This window comes from Lepisma saccharinum, chromosome 24 (assembly GCF_977018435.1).
Source record: "Lepisma saccharinum chromosome 24, izLepSacc3.1, whole genome shotgun sequence".
Classification (NCBI taxonomy): Eukaryota; Metazoa; Arthropoda; class Insecta; order Zygentoma; family Lepismatidae; genus Lepisma; species Lepisma saccharinum.
Genome location: NC_139252.1, coordinates 36,889,878 through 36,916,756, shown reverse-complemented (window position 1 = coordinate 36,916,756; position 26,879 = coordinate 36,889,878). Strand labels below are relative to the sequence as shown.

Here is a 26,879-nt window from a genome sequence, read left to right as displayed (position 1 = left end):
TGTTGAGTATATTTTTATTTTCTTGCAAATAGAAAATTCGGTTGTTGTAATGTCTTGGACACTGTTTCAAAAATGCAATTGTGAATGTGAGCGTTGAATACAGTCACGGTAGCTTCCGAGTTGTAATGATCTCATTGGAAGTCATTCAACCCAGAAGTGCCTGTGACTACAAAACCACACATTGAAATAATCTAGTAAAATGGCTCAAAAATCACCTAGAAATAATTATTGTTCTTAAAATCAAAGCTTGATTTTCTCATAAAGTACAAGAGTTGAATAATTCGATAAAATCCATGGTTTGGTGGTTCCAACTTCTGAAGCAAAAGGGGAAAAGAAATTATGTCCTAATGTAGTTTTCTTTACTTCAAAGTTACGTAAAATACGCAGCAAGGTTTTTCTGTATGTCATTCACCACCTTTCAGAGTGGATCTTGCATGATACAATAGTTGGTCAGCATCTGAAAAAACAGTTGTGTTTCACGTAAATTAGATTATAATTTTTTTTTTTTAAATATTGTGACTAATTTTTTACTAATTACAATAAAAGTTATCCTTATTTATGTTACTAAAGCTTATGTTTATTTTACATTTGAGTTGCACTGCCATCTAGTGTACACAGCATAAAATAAAAGCTTTAATGCTGCTTTATTCACACCTCAAAGCAGGCTTCACATAAAGTTTGGTGGAAGAAAAATATATCACAATTAATGATTTATTCCGTTGCCAAACATTTCAGTTAAAAATTATATTGTGCTCTTGCATTGACCATAGTTTCAACTAATGGCGAGCTTAACAAAAGACTATGTCAGAAAATTTAAATATGTAAGTTATGCCAGAAAATGCATTTAAACGGTGGGAAAGAAAAATTAACCTCATAAATGAAGCAAATGCAACAAAAATGACCAAAAAATACTGAAAATGACCTAAGAGCAAAATATGCCCAAAAAAATGCGAAATGAAAACGGTTTTCTTATTCTAACTGAAGGGAAACGGACTGATATCAAGTATAGCTATGTTTTAAAGGCTTAAAAAGAAAGATGATTTGATTTGTTATCAACTTCCTAGCCTGAAATCAGAAGTGGAAAAGAAATAAATGGTTTTATAGAAAATTTTGTATTTCTTCGTCTTTCTTCAGCATGCATATGCTACAAAATATAACGAACCTGAGTGTTTAAGGTTTTATATTTGTAGAATGTTAAAAGTTTTAAATGTTTGTTATTTCAAAATAATGTTCAGAATATCACAGACAACTACAGAGCATTCCCTGACATTCGCTACGAGACTCGGCGGCAAGCGGCCCTGCATCAGCGCTTGTCTATCACGGTGAACGGGTCCGCGACAGTCGGTAGATTAGGCTATTAAAATTACAGTTTTCATATTGTGTACTAACGTTGACTACAGAAGGTGTTGAAAATGGTGTCCCTCTACTGCAACACATTCCTGGCATCTCCCAAGGAAATTAGCATTTACACGTGCAAGTTCGTCTACTGTAATTCTCGTACAATACTCTCTTTTTACTCACGGATGCTGTGCGGATTGTCTTTGTATACTTTATTTGTTCGATTTCCAATTTTTCTTCGAGGTTTAATGAAGTGGTCCTATGTGGAACGGGAACGCCAGGAAATTTCGTTGCAAAACGTCGTCGCACTTCCTCTTTCCGAAGTAACACTCGACAAGATAAATCCTTTGTTGTAATGTAAACTTTTGTGGTGTCATATTAAGCCACAATCTTCAACACACGGACACGACACAACACAACTTCCGAGGGAGGATTATACTGGCGTCAGTCTGCAACGTCAACAGACAGGGAAAGAGAGCGAAGGCAGGGAGAGCGAAAAAAAAACAGACTGTAGCGTGCAACTGTCGCGGACCCCGTTCACCGGAAAAGACAAGCGCTGATGCCGGACCGCTTGCTGCCGAGTCTCGTAGCGAATGTCAGGGAATGCTCTGTATATTTAGACTGGTAAAGTTGTTGACGGAACTTGTACATATGTTTTGAAATGCGTCATCATCTGTAAATGTTGACGTCACTTTTCCATCTCAGCAGAGGAAGTGAATGAACCCGCCTGAATGTTTTTATCTGACGACGAACTGAGTTGGAAAACAGGCGAAGGGGTAGAATCAACAACGGTAATGGTGAGAATCCAAGATTAGTTTTCGGTTTTCGCGTTTTCCTTCTTGCCGATAAGTTGAAAGTGAGGAAAACTAATGATGTAATTAAACCCACGCGATATGCGAATGAAATGCACAACGTTAGTTTTGAATGTTCTAGTGATTTATTTGTTAGTGTTATGAAATGTTATGAGAATTGATATTTTCATCATTTCTGGCTTGAAGTGGTTAGCCTGAAGAAACGGCTTATCTAGGTGTATGCGGCTTGTAAACTTATACAGGGTGTCATTTTAATGGCGCCTACGGACCACAGATTCGTATAGAGGACATCAAAACAAACATATTTTCTCCGTAACATTTTTCTCGTTGTTGGGTAAATTCGACGCTACAGCCGTTCAAAAATGACCGTTTTTCCGCCTGGATGCTGGCAACCCAACAGAACATTTGATCGTATTTGTGACGTAATTTCCTGCGGCGAAACAGCGCACGGCAGTGTTGCAAGTAACACGCAAATTTTGTGAAAAATGACAAAACTACCAACCACATCATTAGCTGTAAAACAAAGCGAGAAACGCGTCCAGAAGACCGAACATCATAGCCTACCAGCCAGAAGATCAGCATCCATCTCAGGGGAAGGGGAAAGTGAACCAACGATGTGAGAAATGGTAAAAAACGTATTCAAAATGAAGTGTCAATATCGGATTTTGTCTCAGTCTACATGTCAAATATCAACAACAATAAATGTTATTGGACTTGCAACTTACATGTGGCTGTTTACGCCTAGCTACAAGTCAATTATATTTGTAAATCCCGTTGCAAGGTTGATATCTACAGGTTTGTGTCCAGATGCCGTGTGGTACTTTTGTGCTGATAACGGAAGTATCCGAGGTTCACGTTGTTACATTACAGCTAAAACACGTACAACAATCTAATTATGAATCAGTAGCGAATATACTGCCCTGTTCAGAGTTGCAAACTATTACATGTGTATCCGGTGCATAGATAAACACAGTCGTCGGAGAACTTTTATTACTACTACTTATATCCCTGTTTTTTCAACCATTTTTGTCACTTGCCTCATAATGCCCTGAATTTACATTATACAGTATTATCTGTTGCTTACCTTTGGAATTTTCAGTTCTTTCATTTCTATTTTGCCATCTGTTCAGTGTGTCACAGACAACTAGTATCAGAAGGACGAAGTGGATAAACTAAACTGTAGATGCCAACTTGGTAACTAGATTTGCAAATATTTGACATGCAAGCTGATACAAAATTCGATATGACCACTTCCACTTGAATTCTATTTTATTTCTACCATTTTTCGTATCGTTTGTTTACTTCCTGTTAGGTTACAGAACGTGTTTTCTCGTTTTGTTTTACGGTACATAATGTGGCTGATTGTAGCTATGTCACTTTTCACAGAATATGTGTGTTCCTGGCAACCCTGGAACGCATCGCTTCAGGACGGGATATGACGTCACAAATGCAATCAAATGCTGTGTGTGGTTGCCAGCATTCAGGCGGCAAAGCGGGCTCTTTTGAACGACTGTAGCGCCGAAACGATGCACCAACGAGAAAAATGTTACTGAGAAAAGTTGTTTGTTTTGATGTCGTCTATACGTTTTCTTGGTCCGTGAGCGCCATTAAAATGACACCCTGTATAATATAAAAATGTATATGTATGTGTGAACATACGTACCACAGTGTCTAATTTCAGATATTGGTGTTGTGTTACTTGTTAGCCAGCAAGCCCTGATGAGTTACAAAGAGTCTCATATTCCTGACGCAAGGAGCTGCGAACTAACTTTGTAACGACTAGTGTCCAACTGAAGGACGTTACAAGAAGTTTATACAGGAGCTAACATTAATAAAAATTAAACTGTACGTACACTACAGGTACGGAGAGAGTAAAAATATCCATATACTTACGATTCTGCTGACTCATAGTGAGAGAGATATCATGGACCACGATCTGGCCCCACTGCATCACAGCCAACGTCCAATAAGGATCGGGAACGTCTATGGCAGGAAAGAGTGTGGTCCGGAGTTGCCTGGCGTTAGGCAGTTGTTTCCCAGACACAGAGAGTGGAGGATTGTATACACCTGTAGAATAAAAGAAAACAATATTTGTCCAAATAAAATGTGTGTATTTCTCTCACAGAGGACAGCACGGAGTTGCATCTCTTGTGTCATTATCAAGTTTATCATTTGGCGGTGATTAGGGGGGGCAGTTGCCCCACCCCCCTTTTCGTTACTTTTGCCCTTGCACTATGCTAATGTTGCTCAATGTTGAAACTGGTACTCGTAGGAATATCATAAATATTACACCAATTTACAATAAGAATGTGGATTTTTCACACGTCGAAATTGCGATGGAAAATACAGAATTTGTGTCAATGACTTCCCAAGAGAATTTATTTCAGTTTATTCTCTTCTTGCTCTCTTCCATTGTATCCTTCTCTCCTCCTCTATTTCCTATTTTCTTTATCCTTTCTTCACCCGTTTCTTTCTTGCTCTGTTTATCTACCTCTTTCTCACTTTCGTTCTCTTTGTTTCTCTTTTAATCTCTTTCTTTCATCGTTTTATATTTTTCTTTGTTTCTCTCTCTATTCTACTTTCATTTATTCCACCTTTTACGCGTGGGAGTTACCATTTGGGTGCCAGTGGCTACACCTCTGAATTCAATTGAAAACAACACGAAAAGCTCACGCAATAACAACTCATTGTTTTTGTTTCTTTTTTACGCCATTTTCTGCCACTTTTCACTAATCTCGACAATGATAACTGATTATAAGTAGACCCCGGATTTTTATGTAATACCAAAGTACAAAATATGTAGATAAATATTTTAAAATAATTGATAAAATATGTACCTAAATACAGTATTGACCATATTATTGGACTCATTAGTTGAAAAAATGAAACACAGATTAACTCACTTTATGTATGGAAATTTGACAGATTTAATGTTTTGTGATACACATTGCATTATTATACACACTGCAAGTATTATCATTACTTCGTATGGCCTCACCTTTGGGTCTCTTTGAACCCATTTTAATCCTAGTTTCTGTACAATTCCCTTTCAATCTTTTTTCTAAACTTCAAACCATGTGGTTTGTGATATTACGCGTTGCTCCGAAGATACAAATAAAACAAACCCTTACAACACCAGAATTAATATTATTTTCTTTTTTATAACCAAAAAAATGGCATAAATAACACGGTAAACAATGTACGTATTGCTCCAGGCCTTTTTCCGAATATACAAAGACTCGTGCTGCCATCTATTTTTGGGACACAGTAACAGAAAGGATTGTGGGAAACAAGATATATCGAAGCAGACAAACAGTGTAATCTCATAAAAAGTTATAACAATCGTTAAATATATTTAGTTAGAATACTCTCAAAACAGGGATATGTGCTTCTCCTTTACAATGAGTCCAATAATTTGGCCAATAATGTATGTATTATCAAAAGGACATGTAGCTAAACATGTAGTATGAAAGAATATGTAATATTAATAATAATAGAGTATACAAGCAATTTCAAGAATTCTGCTAGATATTTATTTTATTTTTATTCAACATAATTTTAAGGACAAAAGTTGTTGAAATTAAAAGTTACATCAAATTTATAAACTGAAAAAAGCACAGCAGCGTGCAAATATTTAAGAAACCAATTGGCCGGTTCAAATCCGGGAACTTTTCTAACGGTGAAAGCGGCCCCGGCGCCCACCCAGCGTCGAATAACATGGGTACCTGGGGGAAACCCTGGGGGGTAAAGGCGGTCAGGGGCGTGATGCTGATCACATCACCCCCACACCCCCTATACGCCTTCATGGCGTGGTGCTATGCACAGGGGAACACTTTACCTTTACCTTTTTTTATGTTGTGAACTAATAATTACTTTCCACAACGAAAATTATTGTAGAATATGTAAATCTAGGGGCAGATTTAAGAAGAATTAATGGATACAGGACGTACTTACGTTTTGTTACAGAGCGAAGCACTAGGAATGTTTCCATGTTTTCAGCTGTCATACACTGACGTGTTCTTGTAAGTTGAAAAGGATCTTTCAAAAGTCACAGGTGCGAATTTCAGAAGGTAGATAAACTCAGAGGAGGGAAACTCCAGCATCTTTCGATAAATACCCGTTCCAGTTTATTTGGGAGATGGGGGGGGGGTCCTCAGCCTGTGTTTCGACTTGGCAGTCAATTTTAGGTGACTATAAGCACTATGCACCTCACTGATTAGAGAATATGACATCACATGAGCTACAAATTCTCTTCATCATGTTTCAGAGAGGGAAAAGGATGAAGATTGCAAGAAGGTACCAAAATATGTTGTTTTATGTAAAGTAAATTAGCAAATATGTAAAATATGTAATATCCTGGCAAATATGTAAAAATATGTAACATAAAACTTATGCAGCCATGTCAGTTATATAATTCGTTGACATTTTCCTGTTCAAGGTATGTGGAAGGAATAGAATATGTAATACAAATCTGTTCTCTACTTGTAAGATTAGTGAAGAGACAAACTTACATGAACGAGACAAAACAAATCTCAACATAAGATTATACTGGCCGTGGGTTCTGGTGGCAGAACTTCGTTAACCTGCGCAATACATTGCAGGGTGTATACTACGTGGAACAGAGGTTTAAATTTCAGTGCCTTCAGGGAATGTTACCCCAGTACACCCTAACGACGATTATTCTGTATTTTAAACCTGGATGAATAAATTGGACGTAACCGCACCAAGGTCTTCAATGGGTAACCTGGGCTTAATTTGGTTTGAGTTCATTTCAAAGTCTATTTCATGCACTTAGAGGCTAATCGGGACTAGACCAACAGTTCAAAGTAGCTATCTGATCAAATGTGTGATCGATTGATTGGGTTGCTTTATTTTGCTAATTGCGAAGATGGTGATGAGTTATGATATGATGAAATTGATGAATGAACACTCACAAACATTCCAGGCCGGGATTCGAACCCGGGACCCCTTGATTACAAGGATCGACGTTACCACTATGCCATCAGGAAGTCTTGGTGGTGCCACACAACCCATGGCAGGCATCAACAAGAAGCCTTGCTGAAATTGTCAATGACTCGTCCCAAAGAGTGCGAACGATTCTCACGCATGAGAAAATTTCACAACGCAATTATAAATTTTGCTGCGTTCATAACAAGTGCAGATGTAGAACGGAAATTAACAGTAAGTATTGTGAGAACAATTAGACGGAACAAAAAGCGAAAGTTGTCGGGAGGCGCAGAAACATAACGTGCTTGTTTCCTTAGTAACGTGACGTCACAACCTACGCAATGTGCGTTGAAATGTAACAACGAGTGGCGAAGAAGAAAGCCTGGTAGAGTAAGATTATTTTCATTATATCTCTGGCTGTTCTGAATTTGAAGCTTGGAAGCGAGCCTCAACAACAGAATCATCCAATCAGCATGCGAACCGCTGACGTCATCTCAAGTTAACACCTATCGCTAACCCCCCTTCCCACGCTGTGAACTGCTTGTAGGCTCGCCGGCTAAACCCTTGCGGTCAGTTCGAGATCTTATGAAACTAATCTACCTGTAGATAGTTGGTTCTTTCGTTCAGTGGCGTTCGCAGGGGAGGCTTGGTAGGGTTATGCCCTCTTTTCAATAAAGAACTTCACATATTGAAGCAATGACAAAATAACATGGATTACTGAATAAGAAGTCATACTTCCCACACCAGCAGGGGCGTATTTAGACCTACACTGACTGCTACCTAGCGCGGTAGGTATTATTAGACGTATGGGTTTTTAAAATCTCTTGCTCTAAGTTGGGGTTTATGAGTAAATGAAAAGTCAGCCGGCCACCATGGCGGAGTGGTTCAGGGGCCCCGGGTTTATAATCCCGGCCTGGGCAAGGACATGTGAGTGTCCATTCATGAATTTCATCATATCATCACTCCTCATCGTCGCGATTAGCCAAAAGGGCAGAATTAAAGAATGCAGTTGTGTGGTTTTCAGTTTAAATTCATGAAAAAAGAGTAACATTCGACGGAAATGGGCGAAAGAGAAGGTAATAAAATAAGGATGAGAAGGAGTGCAAAATTGGATGAGCTGGTTTGTTCTTTTGATTCCAATATACTAGATATACCACTGGGTCATAACGAGGGAGAAAATGTGGTGAGTAATACAGAAAATAGATGTGCATTTGTGATTTATCCGAACTTGGAGTTTAAAGGGAAGGGTGAAATAGTCAAATTCAACCTTGCACAAGTACAGTTGTTGATATGTATGTTGACAACATGTGGAAGCTTAAATGCAAAGAATCACTTACGCCCTATCCTGTTTCCAACTTTCAACAAAGCATGAATTTTTCTTTTTTATCTGGTACAACTATTTATTTCCCTCAATACTTATTCTATATCTTTTGAAGTTTTCATTCAAGGTATTTTTCATTGCCCTCCATAAATAATTGGACAGGATGATCAGCTTGACTCGTCCTTATTAATAATGCATTAACATTGGGAATTACAAGAGAAAATTCGTTTAAACAATTGAAGCCTGCGTTTAAGACTATGACTAGGATAGTTGTGAACTAGAAATGCCTAAAATATGCACTCAAAACGTCCAAAGTATGCAAATAAATATGCACGTTAGAGAAAACACCTTACTTTTTTTAATGCATGTAATAAAAATACACGCAGTTCTGAATTCTTCCACACACTCTTGTTTACTTTACACTGCTGTATTATCAATGAAAAAATTAACATTAGTTATAGATCATGATTGCGCTTGATTACGATATGATAACTCTAATTTTCAACCTTGAAACTTCTGCTTTCTGCCAGAATAATTTGTAAAAATGTCATATGCGGGAAATGGATTTCTTCAAATTTACAGGAGAAAGTACTTACGGAATTGAGTTTCTGTGTAATTTCGGAAGGTCGTGGAAGTGTTTTCTCGCATTTTTCAATGTATTTGGCCGCTAATTCATGTATTTTTCTATAATAATGCACGAAAGCTGTTGCTTGCATTTCCATCCATGTACTTGAACCGGATGTTGCGAGCATCTGATGACGTAATCCCCGGCAAGTGTTTCCAAACGCACAGTTTTTTTCACTATATTGCCCAACCTAAAGCAACCTAACCTTACCGTGATGGTGCGTGGGGCTATCGTGAATGGTTTTTTGGGGCTATTCGTGGATGGTTATACGATCCAGAATGGTTTTTGGGGCTATACGTGAATGGTTGTTGGGCCTATGCGGGAATGGTTTTTGGGGCAATTCGTGGATGGTCATACTATCCCGAATGGTTTTTGGGGCTATGCGTGAATGGTTTTTGGGGCTATGCGGGAATGGTTTTCGGGACAATGCTGGAATTTTTCTGTTAAGAAGGTTGAAACACTGCTTTGCCGTTTGAAACACAACGCTAGTCAAGATTTGCCCGCCATTTTGCGTGTTCAGGAAGCGAGAAAAGAACGAACAATAACTACTCGATATAGACAATAGATACTAATTTCGTTAAAAAAAAAGCGAAATCTCTTGTTAAACAATGTTTCGCAATGCAGAATAGGTAAGTACGAATGTAAAAGAGTAGAGAATGAACGAGTTAGAACGATTTCCGGCATATGATAGTTTTACCGAATAATTTTATATTCAGAAAGAAATACTCATTCTACTGAACACGATACAATTGGACAATATTTCAAGATTTGCATTGCTGTTGTTTGTCTCTCAAGAAGAGGGTTTACGCGAGGACGGCGAAAAAAATTCCCACCTGCTTGTTTTGTAAAAGTAAGGGGGGGGGGGGCCGCAGTGACTGAAGAAAGTATCAAGTTCTTTTAGATGACAATTCGTAAAATACAATTTTAGAAGTTGTTGTTGGCTCTAATATATGCAAGAAGTTTATATATATGATTCATATATGCATTTGCATATGCATTTATTAACTGTTCAAGTATGCAAAATGCATAATCATCCAGCTCGTAGTTATGACAAACATATCGTAAGAATGAAATAGAAATGGAGACAATGCAGAAAACCTGCTGCAAAGAGTATGGAATATGAGAGAATTTGAGACAAAGAGTAATTGAAAGATAGATATAACAAGACAGGGAGAAGGATTAGACATTGAAAGACAGAAAAGAGACCAAGAGAGAGAGAGAGAGAGGAAAAAGTGAATGAGAAAGGTAGTAACAAGAAGTGCAAAGGATAAAAAGAGAGATTAGAAGAGAGAGATATATAGAAAGGAATGAAAAATAAAGAACAGAGAAAAATGGAGAGTTGCAAACGAGAATGGAAAGAGAATGATAATTGAAAGAGACATATCAAGCAAGGCAGGTAGAGGAATAAAAAGAAAGATAGAAGAAAGGAGAGGAGAAATGTAAACGAGTTGAAAAAGGGTTTTACAAGAAAAAGTGAAAGTTGGAGAAAGAGAAACAAGACAGGGGAAAGTATCGAAATAAAACAATCAATTTTTTGAAAAGGTTGATAAAGAAAACATTTTATAAACTATGCTACTGCAAAATCATTAGAGAAAGCTAACTTACCATCACTATATCTTGCTGGCAGAAGTCTCTCAAACGGTGTGCCCAAAACGCCCCACAAAGGATTCTTCAGATTGTTACAGGAACCGTCAAAAGTCCTGTACTTGTTGTATCCTGTGCAAAGGGGCCTCGGCATACAAGTGCTAATATTCTCCACACTGTACTTCAGGTTCCTTAAGTACGCTTGCGCTACTTGTGGGTGCTGGAAGGACCTGTGTGAGAGAAATACAATGATAATTTTATTGTTTTTTATAGTCATGCCCGGATTTTGATGACCTCAAAATGTTTGAAAAATGACCTTTAAAAATATTACAACAAAAAACCTGTAAAATGACATAAAATCTTTGAAAAATGACCCAAAAACTCAATCTGCTTATTGAAAATAGTTATTCCAAGACAAACAATTTAACAATTGCTTCTTCACCTTGGTGTGTTGTACGGACTGTGAATGAGAAACTCGACAATGTTGCATTTCGCGATTTTCAGACAGGCTTTGTTGCGCTGGTAGTTAAACACAGAGTAAGTACCGCAAGATAACATTCGCACAAAACAGAAATTGTCGAACTTCTTACGTTTCAGCATGCAATGACGCAAAATTTTAAAAAATGACCTAAAAATGACGCAAAATTTTAAAAAATGACCTAAAAATGACGCAAAATTTTAAAAAATGACCTAAAAATGACGCAAAATTTTAAAAAATGACCTAAAAATGACGCAAAATTTTAAAAAATGACCTAAAAATGACGCAAAATTTTAAAAAGTGACCTAAAAATTACGCAAAATTTTAAAAAATGACCTAAAATGACGCAAACGTTTTCAAAAAATTACCTTAAAATAAGAAATTTTAAAAAATTACCCAAAAAATTACATTTCTTCAATCTGAGGAGTGTGTTCAGGATTTCTGTACTAGTTAGCAATGTCTACGATGCACCAGTTTAAAGGTGAAATGTCAACAAAAAACGGAGGGATCCCCGAAGTAATCCCTCCCCCACCCACATACATTCGAGGGTATGTGCTTATTATTGTAGATGGATGAGGGATGCGCCAGCACTTACCACTGCTTCCTCATTGACAGCCCCCACTTTCCACGGTTCAAAGGACATCGCTGCGTGCAGTGTTGCCACGTTTCACATATATATCTTTACTCCGTTGAATAAAATCTGTTTCGCAATGTGAATTGACAATAATGATGCGTTTTAAAAACGTACGTATGCAAAGATCTTCAAAACAAGACCAATATTGCATTTGCAGGACTACACAATACTAAGAAAAAGTTCTCTCTGCAAAATCGATTATAACTTCGTAGCGGAAGTTGATGACCTAAAAAATGTAGGTATATGACCTATAGAATGTCCTAAAAAATGGGGAAAAATGACGTAAAATATGCAAAAAATGACCATTAAATTTGTTAGTTTCAGGTTAAAAATTGAAATGAAAAGGAAATTAAACAAAATGCAATCTTTTTTTAAAAAAAAAGAGGCACCAAATGATACCACATGCACATTCAATCAAAATATGCAACGAGGATTTCCAATGGAAACAACCGAATCTTTTTTAAACAATTTAATGAAAAAGTCGTATACACTGAATGAATTCGTGTAAAATGCATTAATTCCCGCATCTGTGCTTGTAAACTGCAATCTTGCGAGATCTATATAGGCCTATGTTCACCTTGGTGAAAAGACTCAAGAATATTACCAAAATGAAAGAAGTGATAAAATATGACGAAACATTACACCGAATATAGCGAAAAATAACGAGAAAATGCCGAAAATCGGGGAAAATGATCTAAAACCAGAAAATTGGCAAAAAAATGTAAAAAATGAACTTTCAAATTATCTTTTTTGGGTTTTAGACGAATTGTAATATTGTGTATATTTAATGGGCATCGTGTCCGAGATGTCAGAAAAAAGATGACATTTCATCAACTTCCACTCCCTAATTAAAACAGTTTGCAAAATCTGAAAATTGAGAATTGTGTTTAAAACCTTTTTGCCTACACCATACTAAAATTTTATCACAATCTAACAACACGTTTTTACGTATTTATAGAATTTCATAGAGCGATCGCTTGGAAAACTAAAAAAACGGCACTTCTTTTGTTCTCACGACGGCAGAAAATACAAGGCGTACTCGAAAAAAATTGGTTAGAATAGATTAACGCAGAATTGAATAAACTAAATATTGATGTAGCCCGTTTTTAAGTAGGTCTCCTGGTTAATTTTAAATTGGAGTGTCCAAACTCGAGTATCTATAGTTTTTTTTATCCGACAGTAGTCTTGCGCTTTGGCCTGGGAACGTATCAAAACTTAAAAAAAAGTTTAACACTCTTTTTCCCTTAGAGATTGAATTTCGGAAGATATCCCTACACTTGCAGGCTTCTATGAGTTTGGGCTATGAGTTGAGTCAGCGAGAACAAGATATTTTTATAATACATCAACATCCTACTTCGTTCAAAACATATCTATGATAATTGCATAGAAAGATGTAATTAAGTTATTATTCTATGAAACCTTATTTATGTAAATTTCATACCTATAGGCAGCAAACAATTTGAAGTAACAATCTCGTAACACTCTCACTAATTTAATAACTCAGTCACAGAGCCTGAACTAACCAAAAACAATAATAATAACATTTCTAACAACATTTACAACAATTATACCCACTGATGATACCAATCTACAGCACTCTTAGCACTTCAGATTGAAACGACACATATTAACAACAACTTTCCCATCTTCCCATTATTCACTATGTGCACTAATAACAGAGTTATCCTATGGGCCGAACTTGTGAATCACCCTGTATATAGGTATAAACAAATACCATGCAAAAAATTTTCATTTGGGATAAAATAGTATTTTGGAGGGGAGGGGCGTTGGCCCACTATGTTTCCCTCTCGTCTCGATTTTTACAAGGTGGTCTAGTTAGCATTCCCAAATTTACAAGAAAAATCCCAGAAGGGGGGGGGTTATACCCTCTTAAACCCCCCTAAGTTGCGCCTACATACTCCCAGATATGCAATGTGACTTACTTGGTATTCAAGATCCTCACCACCTCTTGCGCCATGTTGATGAGTATTCTTGGATCTGAGGCATTGTTGGCTTGTGGTGCGAAGGTGTGGAAGTTGAAATAGGAGCCGAATTGGCTGGCTCCCGGTTGGGGAGGAACCAGGTTGATTCCCAGAGCCACCAGCTCGTCGTTCTTCTGCTGCGCCTGCTGTGCCAATCCGAAGGCATTCTTCACAGCTCCAACGAGATCGGAGTACGACAGCGCTACATCGGCAAAAATTGGTTGAAGGATATCTGTAGCAAAACAGTTCGAAGATTTAAAAGAATGCGATTTTGCAGAAGATCATTAACCAAAAGTACATTTAAGGAAGATTTCTAGAGATGGTAACTGCTCTATAGCCACCCTGTAATTGTCGCAGCGCACATTATTCATTATCCATAGTCACTGGTGTACGCAGAGGGGGCTGATGCGGCTGGAGCCCCCTCCAAAATTTTGAGAATAATCAACATTTTCAAAGAAAAGCAGTTAAGAACGTGGTAATATCCAGAGTGATAAAATGCACCCCCGATTGTCATTTTTTATAGATAAAAGTTTTAAATATACGAAATATCTTATTGCGTATACCGTCCCCCTAGAAAGGAACTATGTTTTAGCCATCTTTAAAATTCCAGCCCCTCCCGAAAAGATACTGTGTACGCCAGTAACCATAGTTTTTGAAGATACGTGCATGCTTGCATAGGGACGACTACGCCCTTCATACATACAGAGTAAGTCAAAAATAATGAAACAACATTACTCAGCTATTATGACGTAACCATTTACGACAGAAAATCAATAAATGCATCAATACAAAGAAAAAATATGATTTGTAATAAAGCACAACAAATTTATAAAAATAAACATTAATATAGTTGTCTGACAATGATAAAAATAATAAAATGTTGTTAAATCAGAGATTATTTACTTTTCCTCGCAAAATTTGTCTATTTCTAAACTATAGAGGTCACTATTTACTAATTAATTGTTAATATGTTCAAACCTAAAAGTAAATTTATGTGTACTGGATCTTTTATCATTCCATTTTTTTGTATTTTTTCATACTTGCTGAAATTCTTTTCTGTGAGCTTGTTTAATGTAACAGTGTTCCATATTATAACAGCTCATGATTGATACTTACAATAAGGTTATACATTATAATGAATAATAGCCTTCAACAGTAAAGCACTGCAATTATTAAATGCTAATAATTTCATATAAGCAGCGTATTAGAAGCACAGGAACGTAACTCCAGAAATGCAATTTTCAGTTTTGTTTAAATAAGATCCTTTGGAGTCAGGACATATCTCCACTTCTGATCCTTAGCGGTAAGGTTGAGTCATGTATCTTCAATTATCTTCTTTTTAAGAGTCAAGCCTATTCCTAAAAATACATAAATTGGAGTTAAGTCCCTCTGCTTATCACACAATGATGTTACTGTTAAGTTGGGATAGGTACGGAACAACGTAATGGAGTCAAGGTTATTGCGTTCATCTTCCTAGATATATCCTCATCTTGAAATATTTTATGAATTTAAAATATTTTATTAAAATTAGGATTACTTTTATACGTATGCCATACTCTGAAGTTTTGTATGTGGGACATTCCATTGTCACAGGTGAGGCAAGCGGACTATATTTTCTAAGAGTAAGTATTCTACTGATAGTTAATCAAAAGTTTCTTTACAGTTTCTGTGCAATGGAATATGAAATTATTTAGGATGGGGGAGAAATGTAACAGAAATTAATTGTTTCTTGGTGTCACGGATGGGGCACAATCAGTGATGTGCGTCTACGCGTAAACAACGATAGTCTACATTCTACACGTAGACTATTTTATACACGCAGATGACGTAATCTATGTAAACAACATGGCGAAAGGTGATAACTCAGCAAAGGGCGGCATGGAAGTAAAACAAAATTACACTGCGTATCAGTTGCTGATGTGTGTGGAGAACTTTTCATGCTCTTCCTTCCAAGTTCAAACAATTTCTCACTTAGGAAGAAACCTAATATAGGAAAAATTCTAGTGTTTTATGGGAAAAAGACCACTCTTGCCTCACGACTGCCATCTGTTGTTGTTTTTTGCATACTATTTATCTTCTTCCATGGTTGAAAATAGAAGATAAGAGAAATTTTGTTGTAAATATGATTCTTTTCATTTCGTTAGGAACCAATATAGTTGAAAATGTAACTTTCCTTTCATGAAACCCTTGCAAATGCACTTTAGATTGTGTACGTAGTTTATGTAAACTACAACCCAATGTAATCTACGCGTAGACTACGTGTAGACAACGCACGTAGACGTAAACTTATAGTTTACGGCACATCACTGGGCACAATACAAAACACAAGAAAATCAAAAAGCTAAAATAAACGAGCAATATGCATAATACCTACTACTTTCTAACTTCATAATGTATAATACATCACAAGATAAGATGAAGTAACAGCATTGCATTTAATTTTAAAAATTGAGATTCAGAGGTACTTTGATGTGAAATGCCCCATATTAAACAAAGTCCTTTGTGACTTGTTACAGATCACAATACTGAAATCTGAAATTGAATTCTGGTTTCAGTGAAACATCTGAAAAGACTAAAAGAAAATACAGGAAAGATGACCAATACGGGGGATTGCAACTAATTTGTAATCATAGTCAACAGGAAAATACATGAAAACAATTGAATTTGAATTATTTACCTGTTTGTGGCGAGTACTTCGAGCAGTACAGCTGTGCCTGTTCTGACCTGGAATACAGGTTTGCCTGGCAACTGCTCATCAGCTGCAGCAACCGAATGAGGTTGTCGTCATAAGCTACAGCAGTCACTGAGGCCAGTGTCGCCAGAACAAGGCATGGAATCGACAGCATTATCTCCTTCTTTCTTGTTTCTGCAAAGACAAGACGAAGTGGCATTAATAACAAAGCAGACAGCGGAGAGAAAATTGATCTTAATGATTTGTATACTAAATGGTTTATAATTTCTCAGTTATAGCAGCCACGAATTCCGTAAGGAAACCGATAGTAGAGGGGTTGTACAGTGGAATCCATGAGTATTGCCGTGCAAATTGTCCATGGCTATTTTCATTAATTTTTCTCTTACATCCTAATGTGTTTTTAAGTGATGGATTTTTATGTATGCTGGTGCAGAAGTTGTCAACAGCTTGTTTTGAATTTTCTTTCAATTCTTGAAGCTCTTATTGGATCAAATAAAGGGGTCCGGTATCCCATTCTACACCCTCGATTTCGGAAGGTTTTTTTCTTATGAAGATTATATGATGCTAATTATGAAGAACAAACATTTGGAGCGTGGAAACAAGTACAGTAGAGCGTCGATTATCCGAAGTAACTGGGGGACATGGGTGTTCGGAAAACTGGTTTGTTCGGATAATCGAACTGTACATGTTTATTTGCCAAAAAGAAGTACTGTACAGTAAATTTATTCATAAAAACAGGCATCTCTTTAAGTATGTATTACAAAGTAACGTACAAAGGCAACTTTAGTAGGAATATATAGTATGTGGTACAGTTTATTAAACAAAAATATGTACATATTACATACGCATTTTGCATGAACAATACACACAGTACACAAAATTAACGTTTAAAAAAATCCTTTATTTTGGTCTGTCTAAGCAAGCCTACACGCTTACGAGCAGCTAAGTCACGTACTTTTTTCATTACAGATATCTGAAAGTGAGCGAGTACACAGTTCGGTTAAGCGGTCGTTCGGTTGACCGACGTTGGGATAATCGACGCTCTACTGTATTTACAAACGTACAGCCGTTTGAAGTTGAGATATTGTCGTTTGAAATTGTTCGAGTCCAAATTTCCCACCGATTCCGGGCTCTGCCCCTGGGGTAATTGACCTATCGCACCCTACCGCTACCGCGGCCCCGCCTTTCTCTATAGAGTCCCTTTGAAGGCATGTTAGAAATTGGCCGGAGTCACCTTGCCCGCAACACTATTTCTCACTGTTTTCCGCATTGACACATGAAGATACCAAAAATCAAGGCTAAAATTAAACCTAAGAAGGTAACTTACCTCTTTTTACCAAGGCCAGGCACTGAATTGCGTGTCGAAGTTAAATTTGTAAGTCCAAAAAATGAAGTAACTCCTACGTTGAAAGTCCTTGTTGTCCTTTTCCACAGAATACCACCCTCCACTCCCTTCCCATTATAAAACTAAGAAGTCGCAAATTATCCCATCCCACAAGTCATTTATAAAATACAACCCTCCCCTTTAAGGCCTGCAGTTGCCAAAAAGAAAGAAATAATTCCAATTTCTGAAGTCGCATAAATAAAATCCATGTCTGAAATGTCCAATCTGCCAATGTATCACACAAATAACATATCGCAATAGCAAATGTTCCCATTGCACAAGTCAATCATAAGAAGAAAGAGAAAAAAATTTCAAACGTGCGCCTGTGACATGAATCCATCATCCGCCATTATAGAAGCTCTGAAAAACATTTTTGACGTTACGCAAGGAATTTTAATTTTATAAAAAACGTAAGTTTTGTAGCACGCAGATCTAAAAAATTAACTTCCGCGCTATTTGCAAACACTGTTCGTTATGAGGAACTAAATATTTTCACGAAAATATTTGAAATGTGCCTGAAATCGAGGGTGTAGAAAGGGATACCGGAGCCAAGTAAAGTGAACGAACATGGTGATGGGACAATTTGCACGGTAATACTCATGGATCCCACTGTAGTTCCCATCAACAGAATCCCATGCCTTGAAACAACATAGGGTGTAGAATAAAAGAGAATGAAAATTGTGAGGGACAATTTGAATTGTTATCTTTGCCGTTGGGTGTACGACTGTATGGGTGCAAAGTGAATCTGAATCTCAGATACCCCAAAGGGTTAGCCATACCATGAATGAATCCCGCATAGAAAGCAGATACTTTGACCATTCAAATTGACCGTTTAAAGACCAAATGTTCATTGAATCAGAAAAGACACCAACTATCTCCTTGCTACCGGGGTGAAAGCAATCACTGGTGACACTACGAGACACGTCACCTTCAAACTTGACTGCTCCCTTTGCATAAAGTCTTTAGCCATGGTGTGCGATTTAGGTCTTCCGCTTGTTCTGGGTTTCTCGGTGACGTCTTACGCAACCCTTTGAGGTCGTCGCCGCTCCGAGACAAAACTACGAAGGGTAAACATTGCAGGTACTCATTCGCTCTAGAGTTCTGACCAATTTGGGATAATCGTCCATTCAAAGTTCACCAATATCTTCTTTCGTTTCCATGGACGTAGCTAGGTTGATTGCAAGTTTTGTGTGTGTGTGTGGGCGGGGGGTAACACTTTCGGAAGGCGCCCAAATGTCAACCTCTCTTCCATGTAGTACACCCTTGACTGCATTTTACAGACTAACGATGTTCTGGCGGCTGGAGTCTCAGTGAGCATAATCTCCGTTGTGCTCGTTGATTGAGTTGGCGTTTTAAGTCCGCTTGATACATAAGGCTAATCGGGACTGGACCTACAGTTTCATGTCAGATCCGAAACACTATGCGCCTCCACTGGGTATCAAACCCGGGACCCCTTGATTACAGGCGACGACGATACCACTACGCCTGTGTGGGGCAAGTGCTGTGTCGTTTATGTGGGTTTGTGATTGTCCATTCATTTCACCCAATCGGCAATAACGGAAACCTATTCTGAACACCAGAATAGGCTTCAACGGCACACACTAGCATCAACTAAATCCCAGCAAACCAGCCCGTCCCCTAATGACACTCCTATCATAATTCAATCCCCCAAAATCCCTATTTTCTTTAACTATAAAAACCTTCCTGTTCTGGACCCCAGAACAGTAACTAAACTTAACAATAACATTTGTTAACCTATTAACTAATTGCTACTCAAGAATAAGCACAAGAAGAAATTGTCGAATCAACACTCTCCCCGCCAGTGTTGCCACAATCTGAGGGCATAGTTTCCCTTTCCAAGGAGCAAAATTTCCCTTTTTGCACTCAGTTTTCCCTTCACTAAAAACCTTTATAAATAATAGTAATAAATAGTACATAATCTGCACTAATCTGTACTATTTTTGAGTTTGGTGTCTTAAAATTGCCATGGAGTTTTGGTATTTTTCATCCCATTTCGTTTAAAATTTGTTCGAATTTCCCTTCATAAAGGGAAATTTCCCTTTATGTGGCAACACTGCTCCCCGCTTGAATGTAGATGAAACAAAATTCCACAACAACCTTCACCTGTCTTTCCCAAGAACTCCGCATTCATCTGGCCCGGAAACAGCCCAACATGGTACCAATGCTAGAAATGCACCTTTCTTACCTATACACTATCCCAGCTAACTGTGGAGCATGGCCGCGTATAGGGTCAGAGTAGCGGGGCAAATCGAGTGGCCAGCGCGAAGCTGTACACGCTGCTCAAAGACTGGTAACTGCAGTCATTTTCCTCTCCTTCACGCAACGCCGTTTTCTCTCGGATCTTTATTGGTGGAGCAGTCTCGCGTCACTACTTGCGCAGAGACTTGTTTCGTTCCCTTGCTCTACAGTTAGCTGGGACAGAGTATAGTGAGTGTGCGAGCGGGAATTTGGAATGTTTTTTTTTTATATCCACAGAGCCTTTACAAGGTATTTACAACACCATTAAGCCTTGTTTCCATGATATGAAAAATTCAGTGTCAGAGTGCGTACATAGGAGAAACGAAAAAGAGGCTGAAAGACAGGTTGAAACAACATAGGGATGATGTACGACTTAAGAGAGAGAGAGAGAAATGCGATATTTAAACACACGAGAGAAACAGGACATGACATAGAGTGGGATGAGGCTAAGCAGATAGGAAGGAAGAAGAGAATACTGGTGAGAAAATGAAAGGAGGACAAGGAATAGAGAAGAAAGGTGAAGAAGACACAATGAACTGGAATGGGGGACTGAAGATAAACAAAGAATGGAAGAAGGTGTTAGAAGGAGGAGAGAAGAAGGAAGGAAAAAGAGCGTGAGATAAATAGTCCAACCACATTCAGGTGAAAGTGCAGTTGACAAGGGAAAGCCACCTGCCAGAATGTTCCAGAACAACTTCCTAATAGTCTGGAGGGAAGTAATGTTTGTGTATATCGTCCTGTTTTGTACCTTGTTACATTTGTACTTGGTGCAGAGTCTGAAGAAGACCTTGCTAGAAGGTTGAAACGTTACGTTTAGTTTATGTTTTATAATAAAATAAATTTCTGCCAAGGTATTTACATGCATTCGTGAAGTTTGGGTGCAGATTTGACTACTCATGCCTTTGATCTTGTCAATCATATGCTTCCCAGGAGTGTAGGGGTTTGTCCAGCATTTCTTGGAAAATCTATATGCAGAACTTCTTGTGCTGGCATTGCGAATCTTAGAAAAGAGACAAATGTTACTCTTGGGCGCTCTTTTAGCGACTCGAAAACAAAGGTATAGGTGGAAAATTTTCAACCGATACTTACCGATAGCGCTGATATCGGCTCAGCCCTATGTACATCAAACGGAAACATTCCGTTAGTAGCCTAAATCTCTGAGTACTGGAATTGACACATTTGGAAACGGAAGTCTCATACGCCAGCAGTATATATGCTTACATAACAATTGTGCGACTAGGAGAAGAGGAAAGCTAAGTAAATCTTGCACAAGCACACGAGATACGCATCGCTTCACACCTTACGCATAAAATATTATGCTCGGCAAGGTTTCCACCGCGTGTACGCAGGAAATTATAAATGCCATGTGAGATACATTAGTTGTTAATCTACACGCTGTATGCACGCACGTGTCAAGGCACAATTTCCTTCCGCAACTCTTTTTTTAATAATTGATTACACATTGTCTTCCCTACCGACTCACAATTACGAAGTACAAGTGCCAGAGTTATTATTGGATACGCATTGTCGGCTTTGTCACTAATACGAGTTAGCGAATTGGGGGTTGGAGAACACGGCCTTTTTCGTTGGGTTAGAGAACATGTAACAACCTAATCTAACCAATGGAAGGTGTTGATGCTTCAAGAATAACCAAAACAAATATATCCACATGTTCACTAACCCTACGCCAGCACACGTGTAGATTATTATCACAGGTATTATCACCCCCAATATTAATGATACTCCCCCCTTTCAGCCTCAGATCATGTCATAGTCCCCAGAAAGTATTTAATTACAACAGCCTGTCCACTATCTTATTACTGAGAGTAACTTTTTTAGCTTTACTGACCATCTTTCTTCTCCTGACCACCCACCTATATTCTTCCCTTTTCCATCTAACGGATTATATGGTGCAACTAGCACATAAACTTGTAGCAAAACTGACTTTCAACCAACTATACTATCCCCCACACACACACACCACATCTCACATATTGCAGCAACGTGCTAAGGTGTAAATTTTTTCATATATATATTTACTCGTTCAACTAATATACCCTATCACTTATTAATTCTAATTCTTTATAATACATTTTTGAAAGTGGTACCGGACTTTATGTACAACCTGTATTTAAGAAAAATACATACATGTTGGATTTTATGTTATTTTAAGGGAAAAATCTCCCCCCCCCAAATTTTTATGCGCTGTTCATGCCGTTACCCCCCCCCCCTGCCTTGTGGGAAACCTTGGTTATTGTAGTGTTCTAAATATAGTGTTCATTTATTGGTGCAACAACACCGATTTCGGGGAAGTAAAACGCCTCTTCACTACTATTGTAACTAGACTGATGTGTGTGTGTTGGGGACGGATGGGTATATATTGTTCTTAAACTAATGACATTTGTTCTGTTAGTGATGCATGATGTAAGATTGTATGTGAAACAAAGTAAAACGAGCAAGAGTTTAATATTTTGTATTGTAGTTTAACCAATTGATAGTAATGCAAAGAAAATGGTACCATTCAGCAGTGACGTGCATCTACGCGTAAACAACGATAGTCTACATTCTACACGTAGACTATTTTATACACGTAGATTACGTAATATATGTAAACAACATGGCGAAAGGTTATAACTTAGCAAAGGGCGGCGTGGAATTAAAAGAAAATTATACTGCGTATCAGCTGCTGATATGTGAAGCTAACTCTTCATGCTTTTTCTTCCAAATTTGAACAATTTTTCACCTAGGAATTAACCTAATATAGGAAAAATTCTAGTGTTTTATAGGGAAAAGACCACTCTTGGCTCACGACTGCCATCTGTTATTGTTTTTTGCATACTATTTATCTTTATCCACAGTTGACAATAGAAGAGATGAGAAATTTTGTTGTAAATAGGGTTCTTGTGATTTCGTTAGGAACCAATATAGTTGAAAATGTAATTTTCCTATCATGAAACCCTTGAAAATTAATTTTAATGCACTTTAGATTGTTTACGTAGTCTATGTAAACTACGAACCAATGTAATCTACGCGTAGATTACGTGTAGACAACGCATGTAGACGTAAACTTATAGTCTACGGCACATCACTGCCATTCAGTGACGGCGATACTGGTTTGAATAGAAAGTGAAAAGTGTGTTTTATTCACGTAATTAAAATTTGAAGAATTTAATTATAAAATAAAATATAAATTTGGGCTTTGTATTATTTTGATATTGTTTATTTCTAGTATAGGTCCATTGTTTTGTTGCGCATTATTTCCAATTCAAAATATAATAAATTAATGAAAATAAACGATATAAACTTGGCAGTTTAATGAATGTATACTCCAAATATGCATTTTCATGTCAGATTTATGAATACGCTAGATGGCAGCACCTTGTTTCTCTCATTAAAAATATTATTTCTCCACCATTTCCCATTCTCTCGCTCAACTTTTGTTGGCAGAAATTGCAAGAAAACTGGAAAACCTCAAATTATGCCACAGTCCAGTTACCACGCTTATACATATGCACAAAGTAAGGATAATAACTGCGAATAGATTTATATATGTGTAATAAGGGCCAAAATGTGTGGGTAACAGCAGGAAGTGTACGTGTATGGATATAACATTTTGTCCAGAATAGTGAAAGTGAAGCACATTACTCACGTTAAAAGTAATTCCGTGGTTTTGTGTTTAAAACGAGAGTAAAATTACAGAAAGGGTGATCGTTAGGAAACAGAAAAATGTACTCTTGAGCAATACTGTACAGTTTCTTTTTTCACTCAATAATAACGCGTGATATTTTGTGGTGATCTTGATGGATTCTTGTGGTTGATGTAAACCAATCTCATGAGGGTAACAATACACATTTGAAAAGAACATGCTGGGCAATTTTTGTTCACCTTCCTTCTCGGAATTGTGAGATAGCTGTAGTTGTTCATTGTCGCTGTTATTCTCACCCAAAATAATCTACTTGGAAAATTTTCAGAATTGGTTATACTAAAGTTGATATCAAACCCACACAAAGTGATACAAGATTGATTGGTTTAGATGATTGATCGCGAAGGTGAGGATGAGTGATGGAATGATGAAATTGATGAAGGAAAACTCACAAAGAACACACTTGCGTAGACCGTGATTCGAATCCGGAATCCCTGGCGACGTAGCGCGTTGTGCTAACCTAACCACTACGTCACGGAGGCCAGTTAAATAGACAAGGAGAAAGGGAAAGCAGAGATAGACGTGATAGAGAAAGAGGGAGAAATGGAAAGAAGTGAGCGAGAGAGAGAAAGTAATAACATAGAGGAAAAAGAGGGATTGGAATAGAGAAAACAGGAAAAGAAAAGGAGAGGGGGGAGATAAATAGGTGAAAAGACAAACAAAGACTTTGAGAAGAAATAAAGAAACAAATAAAAACAAAAAATCTTGAAAAGTAGCGAAGCGTAACTACCTGAGATCGACAAGTAGGGGTTTACGAGGAATTTCTTACCTTTGCTCAGCATTTTGTTCTTTAACATCAAAGTGAAGTTTATTTAAATAATAATTTGTTTATAGCTCTAGTAGAGACAAAATTCACAAGAAATGCATGAATAAAGTCCAGGTCAAAACATGGTTTTTACGGTTGTGTGCTCTTTCCATGTGTAAACGTTCATTTATTGAATTCATTAGGATGGAAGAAGAATTTTAAATACGCCGTTTCTGTATGTCACACACGTTCAATTTATGTGATTGCCATCTACGGAGTTGATAGAAACTACAAGAGAATTATGTCGGCTATTAACACCAGGACTTGAGAAAAAAAACGGATCTCCAACCTTGAAGAAATGCACACGAACGGGTGTGTAGACGTTGAAATGGCATCTGGGAAAGAGGTCTCATAAATGTTTCCCATGATGCAACCGCAACGACCAAGGTTTATGGTCAAAGTTCAGGGAAAGCATTACCTTCAAAGGTTTAGATAGTACCATGTATCTTGTACAACGTAATGAGGCTGTTTCAATGTTATGAACATTTCATTCAACACTGACTACTTTCACAAAAATGAGAATTTGGCTCCACTTCGGTTATTTTACACTTGTCTATTTATTTGGTTAATTGTGATGATAAGAATTATTGATAATTGCATTGTATAGTACTGTTTTAGTTTATTTTACTTCGCTTTTGGTGTCTCTGTTTGGCGAATTACGAATATGGGGATGAGTGAAGATATGATGAAATTGATGAATGGACACTCACAAACACCAATACAGATCTACGTGGCGGAGTGGTTAGCAGAACGTGCTACGACGCCAGGAGTCCCGGTGTCGAACCCCGGCCTGGGCATGGATGTTTCTGAGAGTCCGGTCATCAATTTCATCATATCATCACTCATCCCCATCTTCGTAATTAGCCAAAAGCGAAGTAAAATAAACAAAATCAATCCACGAAGGATTCGAACCTGGAACATCTTGCTTCTTGGAGCGTTACGATGAGCAATCCGCCACTAATGTATCATACACAAATTAAAAGTCAAATTTCTTGTTCTAAATGCAGCCTTAACCTGTGTCGTTAGAGTTATTTTCACAATATAGCCATTTAAACAAATAATCTCTTGCAAGGAATGCAAGGAACCGTGGTGATATAGCCGGTAAGGCGTCTGACTGCCACGAGGAAGACCCTGGTTCGATTCCTATGGTGGCTGATCTAAGGTCGGAATTTTTCCGGCCTTGTTCCCGCATAAAGCGACTCTAGGCCTCACCAAGCCTCAAAGGATAAAGGCAGTCGCTGCGTGGTGCTGATCACATCACCTCCAAAGTAGCCGAGACCGAGAATATGTGGAACCCTACCCCCACATCTAAATGTGCCTTCATGTCATGGTGCTATATGCACGGGGAACTTTACCTTGCTTATCTCATCTAATGTTTTAATATAAGATATTACCGTACAAAAAACTATATCTTCACTCACCAAATGTCCAGCTGACTTCAGCAATACCTTTCTTCTAACTTCAAATGTTTTTAGTAACAATTAGTTATGTATTACAAGTACACAAAGAGTCCTCGCAGCAACTCAGTAGATCCAGTCACAATAGTATGCACAAGAAAGTTATGAACATGCTCACACAGTCGCTTCAACTGAAATAGTCCCACTGACTCACTCCATACACAAACTATAAGCTTGCCCTTGCACACAAATCCATAATATGAACACGACAACTCGTGGCACAACGTTGAACTTAACTGACCATGTATGGTATTAAGAATCTGATTTTAAAGTTTCCCCCAGTGTGACTTGCTTTCTCTTTCGAACACGTCTTACTCTTTCACACCATTAACGATTCAAACCAATTATCAACTAATTTGTTATAAGATGTACCACGATTCAATTCGATCTATTCATCTCTAATTATTCCATTGTGCACAATCCTCTTCAATGCGAATGTAATGTTTTGTTCAGGTTCATTCAGCCAAATCCGTGAGACGCTATCTTAATCATAGTGTTAGGTGTTTGTGATAAAAATGTACATATCGCCGTGGCGTTGCTGCTTGGGTTGCGATAGTGTTTTGTTTTTCTTTTACAGAATTCCAAGTTTCGTTCGTGTGCATGAAGCAAATAAGCCTTTGTATACACGCACACATTCTCTTTCGTGTATTCTGTGCATATCTCTTGTATTCTGTGTATAACATATGAGCTACGGATCAGTGCACATATTCTCTTGGTTTTAATGTGTTTGAAAGAAGTTGGGCAATGAACTTTTCCTTACGTTGAATGTTAATAATGACGAAATCATGGAAGATATGTTGTTGGATAAGGGCTCTGGCATTCCTAAAGGCGAAGGTCCGTCGGCCCCCGTGGAGGAGT

At 37.8% G+C, this 26,879-nt stretch overlaps 1 protein-coding gene across 2 annotated transcripts in view; it reads right to left on the bottom strand.

Moving 5' to 3' along the window:
- Positions 1-26,879, bottom strand: part of Pxd (Peroxidase) — a 71,207-nt gene that overhangs the window by 19,750 nt on the left and 24,578 nt on the right. The window contains exons 1-5 of one of the 2 annotated variants that reach the window (XM_083111070.1): positions 25,986-26,245; positions 16,399-16,587; positions 13,683-13,953; positions 10,649-10,857; positions 4,044-4,217 (exon numbers count right to left, since the gene is read on the bottom strand). In XM_083111070.1, coding sequence (XP_082967196.1) covers positions 4,044-4,217; positions 10,649-10,857; positions 13,683-13,953; positions 16,399-16,567 — 823 coding nt within the window. In that variant the 5' untranslated portion in view covers positions 16,568-16,587; positions 25,986-26,245. Of the gene's footprint in view, positions 1-4,043; positions 4,218-10,648; positions 10,858-13,682; positions 13,954-16,398; positions 16,588-25,985; positions 26,246-26,879 lie in introns of those variants that run through there. The other variant, XM_083111069.1, reaches the window with a different exon arrangement.